The sequence below is a fragment of the Amblyomma maculatum genome, chromosome 2 (assembly GCF_055883805.1).
Source record: "Amblyomma maculatum isolate TAMU_Amacu chromosome 2, ASM5588380v1, whole genome shotgun sequence".
Lineage (NCBI taxonomy): Eukaryota > Metazoa > Arthropoda > Arachnida > Ixodida > Ixodidae > Amblyomma > Amblyomma maculatum.
The window spans coordinates 34,335,087-34,358,368 of NC_139345.1; the positions used below are offsets into that span (position 1 = coordinate 34,335,087).

General features: G+C 46.7%; 2 protein-coding genes across 2 annotated transcripts in view; one reads left to right on the plus strand and one right to left on the minus strand.

Annotated features, from left to right (window-relative positions):
- LOC146198326 (dual oxidase 2-like) overlaps positions 1 to 8,486 on the minus strand; it is a 62,621-nt gene extending 54,135 nt beyond the window's left edge. Inside the window, exons 1-5 of the mRNA XM_084593771.1 lie at positions 8,195 to 8,486; positions 6,339 to 6,473; positions 5,668 to 5,832; positions 2,668 to 2,846; positions 1,285 to 1,489 (exon numbers count right to left, since the gene is read on the minus strand). Of these exons, the coding sequence (XP_084449897.1) occupies positions 1,285 to 1,489; positions 2,668 to 2,846; positions 5,668 to 5,832; positions 6,339 to 6,473; positions 8,195 to 8,348 (838 nt within the window). The 5' untranslated portion in view covers positions 8,349 to 8,486. The remainder of the gene's footprint in view (positions 1 to 1,284; positions 1,490 to 2,667; positions 2,847 to 5,667; positions 5,833 to 6,338; positions 6,474 to 8,194) is intronic.
- A 142-nt stretch (positions 8,487 to 8,628) lies between these two features.
- Positions 8,629 to 23,063, plus strand: LOC146198327 (dual oxidase maturation factor 1-like). Its single transcript, XM_084593772.1, has 11 exons — positions 8,629 to 8,791; positions 9,370 to 9,562; positions 11,862 to 11,919; positions 13,319 to 13,453; positions 15,943 to 16,041; positions 17,243 to 17,396; positions 19,029 to 19,252; positions 19,538 to 19,654; positions 20,264 to 20,379; positions 22,032 to 22,198; positions 22,796 to 23,063. Exons 2-11 carry the CDS (start codon positions 9,377 to 9,379, stop codon positions 22,845 to 22,847), a joined length of 1,308 nt encoding a protein of 435 aa, XP_084449898.1. The 5' UTR covers positions 8,629 to 8,791; positions 9,370 to 9,376; the 3' UTR covers positions 22,848 to 23,063.
- Positions 23,064 to 23,282: the final 219 nt, after the last annotated feature.

Consider the following 23,282-nt stretch of genomic DNA (forward strand, 5'->3'; position numbering starts at 1 on the left):
TTTAAAGGTGATGAATGCTATAGCACGAAGGATAATACTAATAAAAAAGGCACATTTTGGCAAATCAAATAATCAAGGGTCCGAGTTAGGACCGACGGTGTGAACAAACAAATAAATAAATAAGCAAGTAAAAGCCGTGAGCACTACCTCCTCATTTTGTATCCGTCGTTTATAACGTATTCTATTTGTCGGAAGCCACTGCACATCCTAACTAACGAACGTTCCCAAATGTGACAGCCAGTAGAGGACAAGGAAATTGGGGTGGGAGATACTTAAGGTCCATATTTAAGGGTATGGCGGCAAAGAAATAATGGCTCCCTTTTTCCGGTCCCCTTGCGTATCCTCGTTCACGTCCATTCACTCTGCCACTAGGTGCTTGATCAGTAGTTCTTTATTCTGGCCTTTATTTTAACCACATAGCCATTATCACACAGTCGTATTACACCTCTATATGTGAAAGAACACCCCACATTTATGCACTCCTAATCTGGTTCCACATACGTGTTCCAGTTTATAAGTGGAACTTCCACTTCTAACTGGAACCCGTATGTGGAACCAGATTATGAGTATAAAGCCCCGCTTTAAACGTGCCTTCGTGGCCTATAGGGGCTTCTTGTCTGACTCGGCAGCCAAAGGTCCTGGAAGGCTGGATTTCGATCCTACCTTTCCATCTCACAGGAGGTGCCCGAGTTGGAAGCGCCTGCGAATTCAGCGATGTCTGACTGGTCTGACGTCACACCACCAGACCAGCCATTACTCAGCCTTGCCACCTGCCGTGTCAGTGATTATTAGCTCACAATGCCGACGCCTATCGTTCTTGGGAAAAGGGAAAACTAACAGGAACAGCAAGTGCCGCCGCCGAGCACTGGCTACGATATCGAGCTTCACCGCGAAGTATACTGCCCGCCCGACACCCGGGACTATAGTTTGAGTACGTTGCTTGCGCGAGCCTTCGCGAGTGGTACAGCTTAAAGGTTACCGCGTAATTAACTTTGAGGTTACTCAAGCCGCAAAAAATTAAAAACAAAAGTCGCAGAGGAGCTTCCAAATTACATAAAATATAAGGGTTACTGTGCAACTTGCGAATTGTTCATAGCCGGCGGCAAATTTAATTCAAGGTACCGCCTACCCGGCCGGCCTGTGTGGAATTATGCGACTCTGAAAATGGCGTTGCATCATTTAGTAAGGGTCACCCGAATTGGAGTGAAGAAGTCTGACTGGCGAAACTTGTTCTGGAGCGGTGGATGAAATATAGGCGAAAAGCAATACTGTCATGTTGCTCACGGAAGAATCGGGACACAGGGCGCAGCCGGTGGAACCTGGGCGGAGGCGGGTTGGCCATGGGCAGCCGAATACTGTTCTCCACCGGAAATTGTCCGCCGTGCGATGAGGCCAACTTGCCGCAGCGAAACGAGCGTAGCGTGTCGGCCCAGGTCTTCGATGTGCCGTACGTTAAGCCGCCGTCGATCCACGGGGTGATCTCGTTGATCTGCGCCAGCACAGGAATGGTCATCACTGAACGCCATACCCGCCTATAACAGCAGGATAACACAACTGCAGTTAGCCTCCCCCATTAAATAATCGTCTCTCTGGAGGTCCGGGTGGTGCACTTAGCTCATCTTGACGAAAACACGAAATATGTCGCTCAACCCCACAATGAACCGTCAAAGGCACGAGTTCTTGTCTACGAATGAACCTTGAGCTAATTCTCAACGTATTGTCATCGACATCGCGTCGATGACCGAAGCGGTGGCCTTGTGGTAGAGCATCCGCCTCGCATTCGGGAGGTACCGGGTTCGATCCCTGGTGCCGCCGGTTACCCACCGGTTTTTAAATGGGTGGTGAAATGCTTGGGAAAAGGGGTCACGGCCCAATAGTTGAGCCGATGTGGCAGTGATTCGTTCCGCCATCGGACAGCAATAAGTCCGCCTTGCGCGGCAACAGCCCATTTGCCCCCCCCCCCCCCCCCCCTTTTTTTTTAGAACTGCTGCAGCTGAGGCTCTAAGGGAGCACTTCAGGTGAGGGTCAAAGGAAGTACCTTTGCAAGACAAACAGAACCACCTTTGCAGGCTGCGAGGTTCGAAACTGGGTTTGGGCCCACTGCGGAGGAGGGGCGCGCAGCGGGGTTTAGTCCCAAACGCACACCCCTGGAAAAGCCGAGCGCCAGGCCGGGGGACGCTTGTACCCATTTTTACCGGTGGGTGTCCGGCGATGGGTTTCGAACTCCTCAATTTTTCTACCCGTTTCTCCTGGCCTGATCCAGAACTTTGTGATCCCCCGATACAAAGGGGAATGACCGCATCAGCATCAGCATCAGCATCAATGTTCGCTCAGTGTTTCAGAACTTTTTGTTACGCAACGAGGGTATACAATGTGACCTAGACAACATAAACTTTATAGTTTTTTCACTTGATCGCACAATTCTCTGCAGACGTTGACCTCCACTCATACTGACCTCGTTCTTGGTACGCTTACTGTTTATTCTGGTCTGAATACAGGAGTGGTTGCTAAGCCACGAGCATGCATTTTATTGCGTTATTTTGCAAAGTATTTCCCTTATATTCCCAGTTTTTTATAAAAGTAGACACGCTCGTTATCGAGTTTCCAAGTGCTATGCGGCAAACCAGGTATATTGGTTGTGCGCTGTGACGGCGTACAAAGCCTAACCTGTCGCCTCGGGTTGTTCGGTGAGTTTCCCGTGCGCACGTCGTACCGCGTCCTGAGGAAAGGCATGGCAGCAGCACCAATATTGCGGTACTCGTGCGTCTCCGGTATGGGGATGTTGAAGTACTCTGGCGGGCAGCCGGACCTCTGTGCATCCAGGATCTCCTCGACCACTTGCTGGCCTGCGAGACAACAGAAGAGCATTTTGGAAAAAGGCAGCAGAGCAGGCAACAAAACCAACTAGCTCAACGTTCTATTCTATTATTGTTCTAGAAGAGCATCTGCCGAGCTCCTCCATAATACGTACAGAGCATCTGTACAGCACACTCATATAGATAACTCCTAAACCCCTCGATAGACCTCTAGTTTAGGTTGTCCGACCAATGTATCTTTATGTTTTGTCTTAGCGGTGTTCCTTTTCATCACCATAGCCATCCACACTCAAAACATTTCTCTCATCTCTCCCTGCTGTCAGCTTAGTCTGGTGATGTTTATCGGAATACGCGTAGGATACCCCAATGCCGATCGTTCTTGTCGTATATTCATCAGAAACAGTGCGTTTATTAGTCGAGCAGCCTGAAACCTTGTTAGCCCAAGCGGCCTAACTAAATGTGGTTCAGCAGTCATTATTGGGCATTATGGCATTTGATCGAGATTGTTTCCCACTAATTGCCCTAACATGAACTGCATTTACAGCGTAGCAAAGACACAGATCGTTTCAGTAAACGTCCTCTTTTTCACGGTGTAAGAAGGAGCAGCCAAAAATCGCTTTCTTTTCATGTATTTTTGACTCAATGAACGCTTTTGTAACAGGACGCCCGACGTCCTGATTTTCGGCTCGTCGCTTATGTAGACGAACCACGTATACTGTAAGACCACAACACATCGCACTCGGGAAAAACAGAACAGTTCGCGTTATTCTTGATGAACAGAAAGGTGGTGATGAAGTGCATGGCTTACAAGGTGATGAAGCATCGCTCTGCTTATTGCGGTTTCTGGTATAAGTTATTACAAAAATAATAATGCATGGTTCACTCTTTCTTCTGAGTGACAGTCCGCGACGTATCCGTTTCAGGTGCATATACATTGGCAATTGGAATCAAAGAAACACTGCATCATTAAATGCGAGGAAAGCCGTTTTGATTCGGAGACGATTCGCCAAACTTCAGTAAAATGAAACTTTCTCGTACTGCATGCATTTTTATTAGGCTCGCCGAGGCAAATGACGTATCCTACCGATAGAGAAGGCGTGTCATCTTATTTCTAACCAGCGACAAGAAGTGATAAGAATAGATTGATTGGTGTAGATTATTTGTAATATTTTGATACAAGTCTAGCTGTTATCCGCTCCTACAGAGTCTGACGCGCACTCGTAGAGCAGGCCGAGCGATCTCGATGGTTGGTTTGCAGCTCTTTCTGCAAGTATAGTTCCGCTCCAATGGCTGAAATGCGATAAGACCATCGGGAAACTTCGCGTCGGAACTCACAACCGCGCCTTGTGACGTCAGCGCAGTATTTCCGCTCACTCTTTCAAGCAGCCCATGACAGAAGATCACTGGTAAAAAAGCGTAGATGATGCTCAGCGCTGAAGTTCCGCTTTTATGAGTGCCTCGGGACAGGGAACGCTAGCTGTTTCGGGGGTGACAGGCGTTGAAATGTCTTTGAACTTTCAGAGCTAAGTTTCTCCTATTGTTAATCCTATTTGCGGGGAGATATACGCAATTTCAAAACATCGATCTAATGTATCATTACATCTACAGACGCCAGACTGTCATGTCTAGCTGAACAGACTTAATTTATGCATTATTTGCAAACAAAACAACACAAAGGTACGAACGTCCGATACTATAGTCACACCTCGTTGAAACAAAACTGGTAATAGCGAGATTATGGATACAAGCAACCAATTTCCGTTCCCCTTCGAATCTTCCACAGTGGCGCATCATTTCTTTAACTCACTTTTTATTAATATTTTCCGACTGGATAATACAAATCTACGGTGAACTAACTCTCGAACTCATTTCATTATTGTCCTCCTCAAAATTAAGATTAACAAGGCTTATGCCCCTAACTACATCTTAGTTCTTGGAATGCTTGGGTTGGCTCAGACCATCTGCAAGACGGTCTTCATACGGTAAGCCCACTGTCAACTTAAAGGCTCAAAAGCAGCAAATGAAATGTGTTTTCTCTCTCTTCCTACCGGCCGTTTCACACTAAGTATGCCAAACTGTAACAGTTCCTGACCCATCCGTACAATTCAGTGCGGCAAGTTGCATACCCCGCTCTACAACTTCACCGCCGTTCACGGCCCATTACGAACGCTTCCTGTTTTGCTGGTTCCACGCGCAGTCTAGCTTCCATTTTCGCAGCATAGACACGTGTTCAACATCGTTTGGCAGTGTGCTTGGCGTGCTTGATGGTATCGAAGTACAATCAACCTCAACCACACAACCTGTACAATCATTTAAAAGCCCCGCACTTTAAACAAAAGACGGGGAGCTTTGAGGTGAGAACGCCATCTGATGTTGAACAATCGGCATGAGACCAGCAGCATGAATTCGCTTTTGTTCCAAAGAACCGAAATCTACTCCATTTAACTTTGCTTCAGATTCTCCCTTCCGCTCACGTAGAAGTTAATTGAAATTTCACTTCTAGAGGCATGTCTTAAGATGGATCAAATTATAAAAAGGCAGCTCATTTAATGAGTCAGTTGGATGTAGAGGGCGCTTATTCGGTGGCATGAAAACCATATGGTGTTTTAGACAAACGAAAGTATGTAATACTCTAAAGGTACGAGATCACGAAATATGAATGACAAAAGTTCTGAATGTAAGTAAATAACACCTCACAAAGAATAAAGCAGTGACAAGATATTGATAAATTTATGCATATACCTTGATGACGTGCTAGGGATTTCACACGTAGCAAATCTCTTGACCGCTCATTGCTGGTAAGCGGCCCGCTAAGCTTGTGCGTAAAATATTCGCTGTTTTGATGCCATACCAAAAAACACGAGGAAGGCCGTCTTCCCGGTGCGTGAGAGACCCTCGCCGAAGTTTCCCCGCATGGTCATTTCGCTGACCGTAAACGGGTTGGGTCTGTCCTGGCCGTTCGGCCGGTACGAGCCGTCTGAGTACTGCGCCGGAAAGAGCCGGATGAGGTGTCCGTCTGCGGGAAGAACAGAAGGCGATCAGCTTTTGTGACCTCCATAAATGCCGAAAGGCGCTGGTGGCTGTGGCCTCGTGCTTTCACTGGGCAAAAGTGGCATGTTCGATTCATGGCGACGGTGACATCATTTCGATAAAAGTGAAATGCGGAATTCAAGGGCGTATTTAGATCTCGAGTAAAATATACTCCACGTGATTGAAATTTAAGCCAGAACCTTCCACACACACGCAGTTAGCTTGACACTAGAAACCCTGAGTGATCTTTAGTTTTGGCAGTCATAACCTGTAACGACACGTCTGTGTAGCGAATTATTTGCCTTATTTTGGGACTCAGACGAGCAAGGGTGCAAAAGAACTAACCAGAGCTCAGGAAAACACACAACGGTTTGTAAATAGCTTTCAAGAAAACCGCTGGTTTATATACTCGCTTGCAACCTTGCCTCTGCACGATAATGCACCAGTGACAGTGCGACATCGCAAGGCGCTAATTTCTGGTAAGCCCCTCACCTGCTGAACCCAGCTCTGGGTGGCTGGGGTTGTTGTACCAACCGTCGTAGCCTTCGAACTCCGTTTCATGGTGAGGGTCAATGCTGTCTAGCAGCCAGTTGATCAGGTCCTTCTTGATGTCAGCTGGTTTATTGTCTGGCAAAAAAAAATTGCCCGCGATTACATTACTTCCTAATGCGAAATTTGAGCGCAGCTCATCAGCTGTTTCACCTTTTCGATAAATTGAGACAAAGATTTCGAGCAAGACACGTATGTACAATTACAGAAAACTTTTCTTTTTAATTTTTCATACGTATTTCTTCAAGAAACACTCCACTAGCAGTTCTTTGCTGTCATGAAAGAAGCTTTGTGGTCGGAGAAATGAAGAGAGCAATTTACTTATCGGGAGGTTGCGGGAGGCAGCGCGTGGTTCCACAGGAACGTTGCGCAACGAACAGATAGCAGCGATTGACTGATGCCGCTGACGTCGCCAGCGAGTGAAGCGAGTGAGAACGGGATGCACGCACCGTGATCCGCTGATAGCGAGCCGGCGTTTCGGCAACCGGAGAGCACCCTCGCAGCCACGAAGGAGAGGAGAGCCCCCTCCTCCTCGTTCTGCATTGCGGCGACGGCTTGCGGCGATGTTCTATGCAGCACGTTGTCTATACTCGCTAGCGGCGTCAACGGCATCAGTCAGTCCAACACCCTCTAAATACTTCCTTGAGAGGGTGTTAGTCAGTCGCGACCAGCGCTGCCTCCGGCGCCCCCCCGCCCCCCCCCCCTCCTTTCCTCGTGTTCTCCGATTGCTGCGCGCGCTCCTGCCCCCATCGTTCGCCGCTAAGTGTACCCCCTACCCTCTTCCTGCGAGGCTCCGGTTGCCGAAGCGCCGGCTCGAACTGGGGGCTGAAAGGGGGGCGGAACTGGTTACGAGGTCGACACGACCGACGCCGCCGCGAAACCCAGGAACGGGCGCCAAAGAGCTGCGCTCCAAAAAATAAAATAAGGAAGAAAAGTGACTCCGGTCTCAAGTGTAACGCAACCATCAATTCTGCAAGCGCGAATGAATCGGGAGCTTCACAGCAGGTTCCTGAGAGTTTCATGAGCATATGTGCAGTCTTTGTCAAAAGTGTAGAGCCCAAGGGGTCTGCTTCTAAGCCACTTCGTGCGGCTTGTAATGCAGTTCCAGTATTCCGAATCACTTGATGGGAAGATTTTTTGTTCTACCCTCTCCAATGGTAAGTATCTCCACTAAGGCCAAATGAGCGGCACTAAACGGCTCAGAAGACCTCCTAGGCTCCACACTTTTGGCAAAGTCTGTTATTATTATTAAGGGATACACAGTCTTCGGTAGACTGCTTTGGCGTCTTTGACATCTGCAAAGTTCTATGCAATTAACATCACGTATTCTGATGTTCTGACTGTATAATTCCACTTAGTGTCTAATTGAGCCATTTAAAAACGGCTCAATTAGTTGACACTTGCGCCAACTATCTTTCCTGCATCTTATGAACCCTATACTCACTCGATAAGAAATTTGCTTGTCGCGCTTACTTTGTAAAGCATAGACAATTTCTTGGTACGTTCATAGTTTCCTACATTCTGCTCACTGATGCGTGAATTTTGTTTCTTGCGAGAAATACCCAAAAGAAACCGCGAAGTTCTGCAAGGTTATGAGGTTCGCTTCCAATTACCTGTCTCTTATACTGCAAGTAATCTTATGTACAAAACAAGCTTCCAGAGACGATCACAGCTGTGATTCTGCCTGTTCGAGTCAAGCGAGTGATGAGAGCACAAAATTAACTTTTGTATTAATGATCACCGGCAACACTAAACGCTTAAAATCGGAGATATTTCACGATACATGAAGTCAGTCTTACCTGTAGAAGGTTTTGATGTTGTGGTCGTTGTTGGAGCTGAGCTTGTCGTCGTCGTCGTTGTCGTTGTAGGCCCTGTGTCCTGAGCCTTCGACGGTAAGATACAGGCCAGGAATAACCCTTCTAACAGGACCGCCAGCACACCAAGCCGCACCATGGCTCCTGTACGTGAGGAGCAGGAGCGGAGTTGCGCAGACACTGTGCTCTGGCACTGATTCTCGCTTTTCGAACTCTGAGTCTAGCTCACTCCCACCTCGGGAGAAGAAGAGCTCGGACTATGCGCTTTTCGTCGCCTCCCAGCGGATACGCGGCGGCCGTCTTGCACTGATCGGCCGGATGTGGAATGCTCTGGGCTGCGCGCGTGCCGGATGCTAACCAGGAAAGAAACGTCCCGTCAGCCACTTCCTCTGGAACAAGAGTGTAGACATTGCAGTCGCAAACACCGTCGAGTGAAATAACGCGCCGCGGTCAGGGGCGAAGTCTGCCAGCGGCCCAACTGTAAGTTGCGACACTAGTGACTGGAATAGGCGCTAGCGTACGCTCGCGCCTGTGGTGACCGCAGTACATCCGCAACGAGAACTGTGCCAAACAGACGTCCCGGTGAGTACGAGTTCTGTCGGCAAAGTAGTTCTTTTTGTCCTGGCTGCGACAGACGCGAAGACAGCGTGTGTGGCAGATGGTTTTGCCGTTCCCTAGGATAACGATTATTGCACGAGAAGAGTGCATTACTGACTGTCTTAACCTTTACGGCGTCGCAAAGCGTAATCCAGTATATATCGCAGTAAAGTAGAGGTAAAAGCACCGTGTACTTATCGAGTATGCAGATGGCAGGGATACCCGCGGCAGTAGCTCCTGAGCAGTTGCGCAACACGTCTGAAAGCAGTAGGTGCGTCATCTGCTGGCCAGTGAAGATGCTGTCCAGGTGGGGCTAGGAGGGTAGATTGTCGAAGACGTGCCTAATGTAGCCATTAGATTCTGTTGGTGCCTGGCTCATGTAGGCATTGGAATGAGCATTGTTACGGCGCTAGAAGGGATACGCGGGTTGTGGAGGGGCTGCAGCCTGATATATCTGCCTGTATCACCTCTTGATCGCAGAAAAGGGAAATTGATGGATTTTGTTTGCCAACTTGCTGTCTGGTGATAGGAACGACCCTGCGTTTTCCTCCTTCCTTTACCAGCATCATCATGGCCGGTGGCGAGTACGTGCCAAGCTCCTGGTACTCGGCGCTGCGCGACAAGCCCTTCCCAACACTGTACGGAGAGAACAAAACCCCGGTGACGGCGGACGTGCTCGAGGCTGGCCTCATCCTCGCCTTCTGCATCCTCGCGTTCGGATTCCTCATCATCATACCTGGCGTCCGAGGTGGACAGGTCAGGCACTGCATTTTGCTTGCTTCCTCGAACAGTGCTTGCAGTAATATAGACATCTAGATAAAGAATCACAAAATTTCACCTCAGGCTTTTTTTCAGCTATAAATACTACCTACGTTCATGAATAGCCACAACAATATGCTTGAGAAAAACGGAAAGTAACGCGCAAACACTGGGTGAAGTTTTAATGTGTTACCAAGGCGTACAAACCTAACCTGCGTGGTCTTGTCGGTAACGTGGTTGGTTCGATCGCAACCGAAACCAAAAATTCTTGATGCTTTCTCCTTAAGAAATAAAATTGTTTTTTAAAGTCTAATCGTTTCAGATATCTGGGGGGTATTAATTCGCATTGCGGACAAGCTGGATGATTCAGGCTCGTTGGTCTATGTTGTCTCTGGTCAGGGCCTCCTCCCACTGCTCGTGTGTAGGGTGTGAATGATCAGGAAGGAACATGAAGGTTTTCGAGGTGCACTAGAAAATCAGTGTTGTCTAGTAATGAAATAAAAGGTTCATGCTGCACCTCTGCTGACTATGACAGGGTAAGGGAATTAGTGCCCGGTTCGCTGTCATAGAGGGAGTCGGATAAGTGACTACATAAGCTGTACCATGAACGAAGTTGCATGAAAAACAGTGCGCATTTTCTCCGGCACCCCGATGAGCGGGTAACGTAATGGTAAAACATTCGCAGTATGAAACATCGCGTAGATGGAGCTTTATGCGCAAGGGATAAGGACTCCGCGATAAAAATTTTAGTGGTCGAACTATCCTTGAACCTAGTTCCGCGAGCGTAAGCCATCGGCCGCTTCCACCTTGGCTCTCCCCCAGCGCTTTTTAAGCTTCTCGGCAGCGGTCTAGTCTGGACTCTCGGGGTCCGAAGGTCTTGCGGCAGTCTGGCACGGCTGAGATCTGTCTCAAGCGAGAATGAGTTCCTTTATGCCATGCCGCCTCTTTTCGTCGCGGTGACGGATTTTCACATAATTTTGTAGCTTGCTACTATATTCTAATGGGTATGAGTATGAGAGCCACAAAATAAGCTATTAGTGAATAAGCGAGTAACAGAGTGTATGTAAGCAAAGAAGCATACCCAAGGGGAGGCGTATAGACGGGAGACATCAACGCTGTCGCGTCATAACCTTAACTGAGGCGGAACTTAAGTGTCACCCCTCCCCACTTTTCAGTTCAGTTCAGTTCAGTTCAGTCGTTCAGTCGCGTCCGACTCTTGGTGACCCTATGGTCCATATCAAGGCACGCTTTCCGGTCTCTCACTATCTTCCTAACATCACATAACTTCATCTGCAGCGCCTCGAGGATGCCATCTAACCATCGCGTTCGCTGTCTACCCCTTCTCCGGTGACCCTCAACCTTTCCCAACATCAAATCTTTCTCCAGCGACTCCTCTCTTCTCATCAGATGACCAAAGTAGCTGAGCTTTAACTTTAGAATTTGACCTTCCAATGAGCAGTCAGGGTTTATGGTCGACAATATCGACTGATTTGATCTTCTGGCCGTCCAAGGAACTCTCAAGGTTTTCCGCCAGCACCACAATTCAAACGCGTCAATTCTTCGGCGGTCAGCCTTCTTCCCAGTCCAACTCTCGCATCCATACATCACAACTGGAAATACCATAGCATGAGTTATACGGATCTTGGTTGGCAGACTAATGTATCTGCTCTTTACTAGGCGGTCAAGGCTAGCCATGACTCTCTTTCCCAGAAGTAGGCGTCTCCTAATTTCATGGCTGCAGTCTCCTTCCGGGGTTATCTTGGAGCCCAAGAAGAGAAAATCTGTCACAGCTTCCACTTCTTGTCCCTTGATGCTCCAGGACTTAATGGGGCAAGACGCCATGATCTTTGTCTTTTTAATGTTCAGTTTAAGCCCAAACTTCTCCCTCTCTTCTTGTACGCGCATCAGAAGTCTCTGGAGTTCCACTTCACTTTCTGCCATTAAAGTGGTATCATCCGCATATCTAAGGTTGTTGATACGTTTCCCAGCAATCTTCACTCCAGCTGAAGACTCGTCCAGACCGGCCTTCCTCATGATGCACTCAGCATATAGGTTAAATAGGCAGGGCGACAGTATGCAGCCTTGTCTCACTCCTTTCTCAATCGGAGCACAGACAAAAGGTGTGAGCATCACAAAAGGTTTGCTATGAAGAGCATGTAGACGATGACGTCCAGACAAGTCTTCATCTTCGTACTCCCCAAATTTGCTCCTTAATTCCCTCACGCTAGTCTCCCGGCGAAAGTAAATTATGCGCTAAAAAGCAGGTGATTGTTTCTTCTTTCTTTTTCGTTTTTAGAAAATAAACGTGCTGATACGAGTCCTGGTGAGCCTTTTCATCGGTACCTTCATTTTGCGTAAGTAATAACACTCCTTCTTCTCAAGTGCAATTTCCTAGGATTTATACATGAAAAACAAGCAGTTGGTAATAGTTTAACATTATCCAATCACAGCAGTAAACGTAATCTATATTTGAATGTTGTACTCTAAAGAAGCTTGAAAATCTAAATTTACGTTCTTATAACGCCTTGTCAATGGCTTTTTCTCTTTCGACAACAAGAAGAGCTCTACTAATATTATTTCTTGTGACGGACGAACAGCTTGGTCAATAAACAAGCTGGAGTGCGGTATCAGTTTTCTTGCATCAAACGTGCTCCAGCAGATCACGCTGCTGAAAAGTGTGGGGTAGGAACGAATCGAGGCATAGCTCCACTTGGAACTGCAGCTATATCCGCCTAAAATGTCAGTATGGCGTTAAAAACAATATATTTGCGAATGCATTTTGCTTATACGTAAATCCAACTCGACATTCTGAGAATATAATCTTAAGTGTGCAACAGCAGTGGATAAAAATGTTATCTTTTTCAGAAATCAATCTTAAGGAGGAAGAGCATGCCTGCTATTAGGGGCATTAACCGCGCATATATTAGCGGCGCATTCGGCTCCTCCGTGCGCCGCTTTCAGTTTTAAAAATAAATGTTTTTTTTTTTTTATTTTTAGAGGTCCATATGCCTGGTAACGACGATACAAACCACCACTTTATGAAGCATGGTATCCATTCATCGTTAAATTAAACCTTTAAGCATTGTTATTTGAAATCCTTGCGTTCCAAACTTTCAATATTGACGTAAAGACTCTAGTAGAATGAAAGGTTGAATTTCTCTCTACCCTTCTCTGAGATGTTTTTGTAGCATTTCTTATATAGATCTTCTCTAGAAGAAGAGATCTGGAAGGAAATTCTCAATTATTTAAAAATTAAAAGCAGTTTTCTGCCCGTAATTAAGGCATTCGTCCTCAGCCAGTAGAAATCCTATGAGAACTGTTGCTGTTTCCTTCCTGTTATCTTTAGTCGTTTATGAATCATTGCTGTTTTGTTTGCTTACCCGTCCACCATAGTCTATATTGGACGCAACACTAGCCCTCTGGATATGGGCTCGAACAACTGTGGAGAATTTTCGCGCGCTGCAGTATATGCATAATGAAGGGGAAAAAAAGTCAAACACACGTTACACTTTGACTGTCCTCTACTATGGGGCTAGGATCAAACCACTGTTATAGCACTGGGCGATGTATACAGCGTCCTGGAAAAGGTGCCAATCGCTTGCTTGCTGAGGCTGCTGTATGCCACACAAGAGTGGTAGTCATTAGCTTCCTTATCTTTTCTTTTTGGCTAAGGAAAGCTATTTCTAAAGTTCCCGAGCCTCGTCATATTCCAGTTTTACTCCATAGCCTCCAATTCGTGCTTGTTATTTGCAGTGTGCAACTTCGGCCAAGAATGGGAGTATTCGAAGATCCGTGCGACCACACCATACAAGGCGTTCAGCCACGAAGAGATCAACGCTGAAATAGAAGTCAAGATTGGTCTTCGAAGCGTCAACATAACACTGAAAAGTGAGCACAGTGTCCTTACTTACGGAGCGATGACGAAAAATAAATTTATCAGCTGCGCTTGTCACTTACTCAGATCCTAACTTGGTCACGACACCTCGATAATATATGTAGACCAGTCGCAGCAGAGCACATAGAAAACTTTTCGTTGTCGGCACTTACACACACTTGTCCACACTAGCGCTATTTACAGCTTATTTAGAGAGTGTACTCAAAGGCATGGAATGGGAGCAGTTAGGCACCAGGGTCGATGAAGAATATCTCAGTAATCTGCGATTCGCTGATGGCATTGCCTTGTTAAGTAACTCAGGGGACCAGCTGCAACTAATGATATATGATCTAGACAGGAGAAGCAGAAAGGTAGGCCTAACGATTACTATGCTGAAGACTAAGGTAATGATAACAGCCTTGGAAAGGAAAAGTAGTAGGTAGAGGAGCGTTGGAAGGGGTAGGCAAATATGTCTACTTAGAACAGGTAGTGACCGCAGATCAGGACCACGAAAGAGAAATAACTAGGATAATAAGATTGGGTTGGAGCGCATTTGGAAGGTACTCAAACATTATGACTACCAGTTTACTTGTATCACTTAATAGCAAAGTGTAAAACAGTTGCATCCTACTGGTACTGACCTACGGGGCTGAAACAAGGAGGTTAGCTAAAAGGGTTCTACGTAAGTTGAGGACAACGCAGAGGGCCATGGAACGGAAAATGGTAACTGTAACATAAGAGATAGGAAGGGTGCATAGGGGGTCAGAGAAATAACTTGTTACTGACAACCTAGTCAAAATTAAGAGGAGGAAATGGGCATGGGCAGGGCATGTAGTTCGAAGAGAGGATAACTGATGGTCTCTAAAAGTAACCACTTGAATTCCAAGGGATGGTAAGCGTAGAAGAGGGTGGCAGAAAATTAAGCGGGTGGATGAGATTAAGAAATTCGCAGTGGATGCAGCTTGCGCAGGACCGGGTTTATTCGAGGAAAATGGGAAAGGCCTTCTATGAAGCTTTTCCAAGCGGGGATATGCTGCTTGCAAAAATTGTGGTTTAATAGTGCAAAAATAAGTTTCGCACTTTAATTCTTTCGGCTTGTCCTGTCTTGTCTCAATGTGAACAAAGAACCTGTACGGGTTCCGAAACATCTTTTTTCTATATGACCTGGTCAGTGACTGTATACTGTTCCTTCTATAAAATGCTTGACCCGACGAACATTCGTCTAACTTTGGACTACAATGGAAACATCTGCAGCTTAAATCTAAAATGTGGATCTCAATTGAGAACGTTCACACGTCTTCGAAACACATCCACTAAGGAGCAGAACGAGCAACAATAGAGCAATTTAATACACAAAGCTTCTAACGGACGAAAACTTATGCTCACAGTTGAATACCATATTTATATTGTACCGCTTCATTGCCTCATCAGGGTGTCTAACAAGTTTTGATAGTGAATGTATAATAAGAAAAGCTTTAAAAAGTTCGGTAATATTGAAGAGGTGCGTTTAAGGATATGACGCGATAGCGTTCGTGGCTCTTATCTGAAGGCTCCCCTCGTAGATCCTTGTTCGCGTACATGAACTCTGCTGCTCGTCAAATGACTAATATTTTAACATGTGCCTCTATTATCACACATATACTCATTAGAATACAGTCGTAAACTACCATATTGTACGGAAGGCCACCCGATATAGATATATAAATACTCGCTCTAAACAAGCCGTATATACTAACGTGCCTGTGTGGCCTAAGGGCATCGTGTCTGGCTCAGGATGAAATTGTCCTGGAGGGCTGGATTCTGATCGTACTCGCCCATCAAAAAGGCAACGCTCCAGTTCACAAAGCCTGTCAACTCGGTCATATCACCTATACTCTCATGACTTCACACAACCGGACGACCAGTCAGTGCACGATCATATGTCACCTGCCAGAGGCATGCCTGTGATCTTCCACGCACAATGGCGGCGCCGATAACTACGACCCCGTTTTTCTGGAGAGAGCAGGGCCGTTAATGCCATCGCGTTAATACTGTTAGCGTCAGGACATCGTGACCAGACGGAGAACTAAGAAAAACCTCTCCGAGTTTAGCATGAAAAAAGTTCTTTACTATATAGAGACCTACCACGAAAATATACTGCTGCTACGGTGTTGAGTAGAAAATGACATAAGCAGAACGCCTTTAGTCGCGGAGGCTCCAGACCCCATCCCCTAGGCCTGCGTGCCGGGTGTGGGGAGCAAGGGGCCTCTATTTAAGGTGGACAATAAATGTTGTCATCCATTCATCCATCCGATGCTATTTAGAAATCCAAAATGCTGACAATGATGGTCAAAACAGGAGCCAAGAACGAGTGCGACTTACAAAAAAGCGATGAATGTATTTGACCAATGCGCACCATACAAATATACATTGCATTGTTGGCAGTATGCCACCCTTCAGCAAATGTTATTATATTTATTTTGGAAGCAGTTGGCTGATCTCATACCCTCGTTGTGTCCTCCAGATGAGACCATCTACACTGGCACCGACGGGGACCAGGTGAACTACAATGAGCGTTTCTCTTGGGAGTGGGCGCAAGGCAGGCAGGGATTTGGACCCCAAGGTACGACATTGCTGAACTACAGTTTTGATAAACGTACATGAACCGTCTTCGCCAAAAGTAACCAGGCAGCGCATTCCGCTTTTCAATCGGGTAGCAGATAATTCGTGCCACTTCTGAAGCTTTAAATCTCTGCAATGTAATGTGGAACTCCTGTTCTCACCTTTTAAAACAAGTTGTGATCCTCTGGCAATCCGTGTTGGCCTTAAAATACAAGCAGCGAGAAGCAAGCCATGCAGCATCGTTACTTTTGGCGAAGACGGTACTATGTGCGTTTTAGTTGTTTTGGGGGATGGTGTTGCAGTTTTAATTGTACCCAGCTGCGTTTCCTATGTTCTGCCAATTACGCAAGTCACGGCTATAAGACCTCGGAGACACAGATAGAGCGACGGTAAAATATTACAACCGCCTTCAAGGCACCAGAAGTGATTATGGCTTCAGTTCAGTTCATTTCAGTCGTTCAGTCGTGTCCGACTCTTCGTGACCCTAAGGACCATGTCGTGCCACGCTTTCCGGTCTCTATCTTCCTAACATCACATAACTTCATGTGCAGCGCCTCGAGGATGCCACCTAACCATCGCGTTCGCTGCCTACCCCTTCTCCGGTGACCCTCAACCTTTCCCAACATCAAATCTTTCTCCAGCGACTCCTCTCTTCTCATCAGATGACCAAAGTAGCTGAGCTTTAACTTTAGAATTTGACCCTCCAATGAGCAGTCAGGGTTTATGGTCGACATTATCGACTGATTAGCTGGTTAAAAAAAAAATGACGACGTCAGCGTGAGTGTCACTGAAATTCCACAGATCAAACATAAATAGCCACAGCAGCCATGAACGGTTGGGCGGAATTATAATCTGAGCAAACGTGCGCTATGTATCTTGGTCACGGCCTCCAGTTCAAGTTAGCAGGACAGCAACAACCCAGAACTGAAGAAATGAGTCAAACATGGAGCTATAAAAGGGTCGGGAGAGGCACAGCAGTTCCAAGTGAACTGGCGTCAAGGAAGAGAATAAAAGAAGCATATCCACGCAGACATGTCTTAAGCCGCGTGGTTCACTTAATAAGTAATTAAGCCATCAACGTGATCGAGATCTCAATTTCTGTTCTTCGAGAGCCCGTTAAGTTGCGTTGAATGGTGTGTTAGCACTAATCATGCAGTGATTTTTTGTTTATTAACATAATTAATATTGATATCTTCGCACAGCTGGCCACTATAACCAAGATTTCCGAGAAGCCCAGGTGCGTGGCACGCCTTTGCCAATTCTTTGGATCGCTGAGTACTTCACGTTTGACGGAGAAGGGATTCGCTTCGGCAGAAACTACCGCATCGCCGGCTGGTACACGCATATCCTCATATGGTGAGCCTGTCTCATGACTGCCCCTACTTATCTTTCGTGTCAGCACGCGATGGAGAGCATCAATAGACCAGCTGGTACCAATCTTCCAAGTTGCTTAGAAAGTGACACACAAAAGACGCTACAAATGTGCCTGATTTTTTTTTTTTCGACGACAAACATCCAAAGAGCTTTCATAACAGTCGAATAAAGCATCAAGAATGTCAGTTTATTCATTTTACGTGCAACGTCCATGTTGAATTTCGAATGTTTCCTTCACAAAAGCAGTGTTCTTTACACCACCCAGGAAAGGATGGTATGATTGCTCATCTAGAAACCTCGGTATCTAGACCTTATAAAGGCCCTCATACATTTCAGGGAGGTAATGTGTGTATTGCGATGAATTAAAAAAAATAAGTCATAATAAATGACGGTCACGTATGCAAAGTGATCTGCAAAGAAGACCGCGTGTCGTTGAAGAAATCATTAACGCGGTCGCGTCTTATAAGAGTCCCCCATTTCTTTCTTCTTTTTTTTTCAATGCGAGAGCATTGCCCATTACGCGAAAAGCTGGCGACGTTGTTGAAAACACGACACGGCTAGAAAATTCGTAGTCAGCAGTTGCATAGCAAGAACAATGGATGACGTCCTTAAGTGACGCAATGAATTAAACATCATGCCGAGCATACACTGTGCATCACAAGGATGTATCCAGACGCATCCACGAACAAGGTCATCACCATTTCAAAACACACACACACACACACACACACACACACACACACACACACACACACACACACACACACACACACACACACACACACACACACACACACACACACACACACACACACACACACACACACACACACACACACACACACACACACACACACACACACACACACACACACACACACACACACACACACACACACACACACACACACACACACACACACACACACACACACACACACACACACACACACACACACACACACACACACACACACACACACACACACACACACACACACACACACACACACACACACACACATGTATATATATTCACTACTGATTTTCTCACACATTAGTATTAAACTTGTGACACACTCGTTTGTCGTACAACATCATACTTTCTGGGTGGTGTTCTTGTTCCATATATGACATACATGTGCTAGTCATCTCGCAGGCTAGTGCGTGACAGGGGTTCGATCCAACATAGGTGGGTCCAATTCTATGCTTACAACTGAGGTTTCGGCGAATACTGCTCCAAGACACCGCGTCGCCATAGAAGTCTACATCGGATACGCAAACACACAAACAGAATACAATACCAGCAGAAACAACTGAAATTCATGTCGAAAACCTTACTCAAAAGCATTTCACACGAGTGACTACAATGATTCCGCGCTCATATACTTAAAGTGTCCCCGCCGAAGTTTTTTAATGGGAATCAATCGACATAGAATTTGGCATATGAGATGGGCCTGCAGGTAAACCTGAGGCCTCGACCGGATAATGGAAGAACTGGGGACGACGATCCCATGCATCCATTCTTCTATTGATCCGCTTAGTGTATATCGTACTGTGTCATGCGCGCCAGAGTGAACACACACAACCAAGAGTCTGTTCCCACATGCGCAGGACAGCGTTCCCGCTTTGGGTGGTGAGCAACCTGGTGTTCTTCAGCGTGCTTTGGTACGGCGCATGCGTGCTCATGCTCACCGGCTCTTGCCTCATCGCCGGTACCATTGTGTACGCCAGCGTCAGAAACTTCATTCCACTGGAGGTGCCCTTCTACGACCATGACCAGCTCGTTTTCATTCGGATGCACTACGGCTGGTGCTTCTGGATGAACCTCGTTAACGGTGCGTGTGTCCTTGTCACTTGCAACAGGAGAACTCGCGTCAAATTCGCTTATTGGTGCTCCTGTTAAATTGCTATCGCGTAGTCATGAATCGCCTAAGACGAGCTGATATTCGATGCTACAATCAAACCACACACGAAAGCAGTCAAGCAATGGCGAAGCTCAGCTCAAAGGTCTATATCCCGCCCACTCCTTTATCTCATAAAAATAAAAGAACGAGATGAGAAGCAGCGAATGTAACAATTATCCCGTCAATCAATCACAAAGTTCTTGTCTTGAACCACAGGCCTGGTATGCCTGGTCGCCGGGGCTACAGTGCTGTTCATGGACCTGCGCTATCCGGACGTCATCGCCGCATTTTTTGACATCGACATTCTCCAAGACTACGAGGAGATTTACGACGGTTGGTGTCCTTTGATTTATCGGTGGTCCTGAATTATCTATAGCGACGAAGCACTGAAAGTCTGACGAGGGGAATCCCGCTCGATTCCGCTTGTCCAAGAAACATAATGATCAAGCTTACAGCTCACAATCTCTTAGTCGAAAGGTGTCGCTCAAAAAAAAAATGGATGTCTAGAAAAAACGTCTGAATAACCGCTAAGCAGGTATAAAATGAAGATAGCAAATTGCCGGTGAATACAGGGGCCGTAAATTTTTCCAGTACAAGTGGAACTCATCGCACCACAGATTAGAATTAGTGCATTATCATTTGTACCTGCACATTTAATATTGATAGCGCCGGTAAAGCTTTGGTTCCGACTATGTGAAATCGCTGAAAAAAAAAAAAAAGCAGAATAAAATTATTTTTTTTTCGAAGACTGTTCTGCGTAGTGGTTCCTCGCACCCACTTTCTCCCTTGCCGCGGTCTTTCACCTGACTTAATTTCGTAACTACTGTCTTTGCACTCATGCCGAAGATGTTAGCAAACTCACCGGGGTGTACTCTCAGCCAAAAGAATGCTTTCTCCTGACTTCATAATCATCCGCACCTCCTGCACGTGTGTTTTTTACAGAACCCGTGGAGTTGGCGAAGGTCACGAGCGACGAAAAGAAACCAGCGGCTACTGACACTGCTCTGCTGTCACCCACCAACTCCGTGCCGGACTACGGGACAGATGGTCCTGATTACGTGAGTGGGCACTCTCGAAGCCTGTAGAATATGAGTTAGTTGGGCCTAACGCAGAGAACCAAGATAGCCTAACGTCGAGCCCGGGTATGTGCCCAGATATCACAGGTCAGAAAGAAAATACGCCGCAAACAGGTGTGCGTTAGGCGGGGGTTACTTTGGCAATGCCCATCATCCAGCTTACTGCCAGTTGCGCTTGCAACACAGCAAAGAGGGGAGCTGTTGATTATTATTGCGAAAACAATACTACGCCGGGTCGCGTATTGCCAAACCATATCCCGTAGGCGCACTGGAGCAGACGACGCTCTCAGCGAGGTAAACGGCGATCGTTGCTGAAAAGTCTCTCTGAACGCAACCTAAAGGTAACATACACTCACTGTAAATGACGATTGTTGCTAAAAGATGTGTCTGAACGCAACCTAAATGTAAGATGCACTTACTGAAGGCGGGAAATAATTATGGTGAAGGTGATTGTTTAGTGTAACCGTTCTCATAACGATTGTTACTGAAATGCGTCAGTGAACGCAACCTAAAGGTAATATACACTCACTGAAGGCAGGAAATAATTACGGTGAAGGCAAATGAAAAAAAAAAAAAAAGTCAGAAAAAAATTACGACAGAAGAGCCGAACAGATGTTTCAGTGGCATCAGTGCAAAGGTTGGTGGTATCAATCCAGTGCGACACAAAAGCGACGGGAACAGCTGCCTTTAAATGCGCTATTATTCGTTCAGATAATATATCCGCAATTTGTCACTAGGTGGCGTTGCTCAGAGGCATCACGTGCCAGAGCGTCGTCTGCTCGAGTGCTCGGGATATGGTTTGGTAATAAGCCGCCGGGTCTAGCAGCTCGTCGCTGTGACCCGTGTTGTCCGTGGTCCCCGAGCTGGCGCTGCGCCTAACAGAAGAAGAGGAAGAAGAAGGAGAAGGAGAAGAAGAAGAAGAAGAACGCTCGATCACCCGCAGCTCATGCTTTCGCTCCATATTTGGTTCAGCAGCGTTGAACCCTTCTATTTTTGTTAAAGAGTTCGCTAAAAGTTCATGCATTTTATCCTCCGTCCATTCTGCAGCACGCACAGGGGCAGTCAAAAGTTTCCAGGCCAGAGGGTTTGCATCTGTGCAGTCTAGTCAGGCAACCACGATTGCCCCAGTGATCGCATCAGTCGTATCACGGTGGACAGTGATGCAACACAGCGGGATGAGAGGGCTGTGGCTGTGGAGACAACCAAATATAACCAAACGACGCCTTGAGAACTGGATAAGGCATGATAGATAAATAGTATTGGTGGCGCGTTGCGCCATGGCGGGACAGACCCCGTCACAGTAGGGAATTGACTTGGCTAGGACCTTTCTGGTCCACCTGGTAAAAAAAGGAAGCCTCAGTACCAATCCAATTCAATCCAGTCCAAATCTCAAAATATATGTGGAGAGTAGAAGGAGCATTATCCGAACCTCTGATATAATTAATAGCTTTAATGGGATCTCAGGTGCCAGAATATGCGTACCAGAAGCAGAAGCTTTGGACTGGTAACTTTTGATTGCCTCTGTACCTCCCGTCTGCTCCAACAACTCAAAAACCCTAGAAATTAATCGTGTGTAACGTAAAATGTTGTGGCGACATGTACTGATGCAGCCTATACCTGATGGACGCATGCAGGAGGCCCCCGCCTTGCGCAAGCGCAGCGTTTACTACCGCTACCAGCGGGTGTCGGTGCGCAAGCCGGCTCCGGCCCCACGCAGGATGCCTGCCGTACCAGCCGTCGTGCAAGAGGAAGAGGACGACGAGAATCCAATCTACGAGAACACGCTGCAGGCCACCGACAGGTCAGCTGAAGGCGTTGACGTGTTACTTTTCGTAGAGGACGGGGATGGAATGAAGGTCGAAGGAGAAGGTTGTAGGAAGGATTGGCGCAGCGATAAGAAATAACTTTGGAGTTCAGTTGCAGGCGTATTTCAGATATTGGAAATTTATGAGGGCACTGCGGGACGTACGCGCGTACGCATGTGTGCGGGAGGGGGGGGGGGGGGGGGGGCGCTCACTTGTTTTGATTATTAATTGGACGTAGCGTAGCTCGGTGTATTATTACTCCATACCCTTCCATCTTCAATAAGGTCGGATAAGACACTATCATCCAGGCGCCCGTTCCACCCTTCAGCACATTTAAAAAAAAAAAAAAACATCTCTCTTTCTCTTCGTCTCTCTGTGATTCTGGCCTATTTTACATGTTCGGTGCAAGCACGGCAGATAACACAGTCTCGAAACGTGGCCTACAACATGCGTTTAGCCCGTACCGTACGATATGCCTAAGACGCAGTGGACAAACGGTTAAAGTATAGGGCATTCAACATCACGGCAGTTTTGCAGAGTTCATTGCCTCAACTATTAACCGGAAATAAGTGGGGCACTTTCTTCCATTGCAGGTATGACGGAAGCTCCAAGGAGCACATCCTCTTGGACACACTAAAAAAATAGGCCTATACGAGCAGCGCAGAGGCAACGCCGCAGTGACAACAGGCATTGCTGAAGACACAGTTTCCGGTTCAGTTGGCCGTGGTAATGCGAGAACCCCACTGCGCATCTTTACGTTTTGCATAACTTCGAACAATGTGTGTGCAACAAGAGCTTTTATTTTTTCATCTTTTGACTTGCAAGATCACATGTGTTGAATAAAAATTATACAAAACGGTAGTAAGATGGAGTTAAGTTCAGCTATATATATATATTGGGTCGCGTTCATACTGCATGGCGGTAGAGCGAGCAAGAGCGGAACAACTATAGACCAGCCCGTTTAGCATGGCGGCGCTGCCCGTCGTGGGTACAGAGCAGAATACTCATGCCATACACGAACCTGTGATCAGCATTCCTTCGCTACAGGAGGGAACGGGTGTTATGAATTACACCTGCGAG

Coding starts and splice junctions, on each gene's coding strand:
- LOC146198327 (XM_084593772.1), top strand. CDS start 9,377: ATGGCCGGTGGCGAGTACGTGCCAAGCTCCTGGTACTCGGCGCTGCGC. Junction 11,920..13,318: donor CATCGGTACCTTCATTTTGC/GTAAGTAATAAC, acceptor TGTTATTTGCAG/TGTGCAACTTCGGCCAAGAA. Junction 19,655..20,263: donor CTACGAGGAGATTTACGACG/GTTGGTGTCCTT, acceptor TGTTTTTTACAG/AACCCGTGGAGTTGGCGAAG.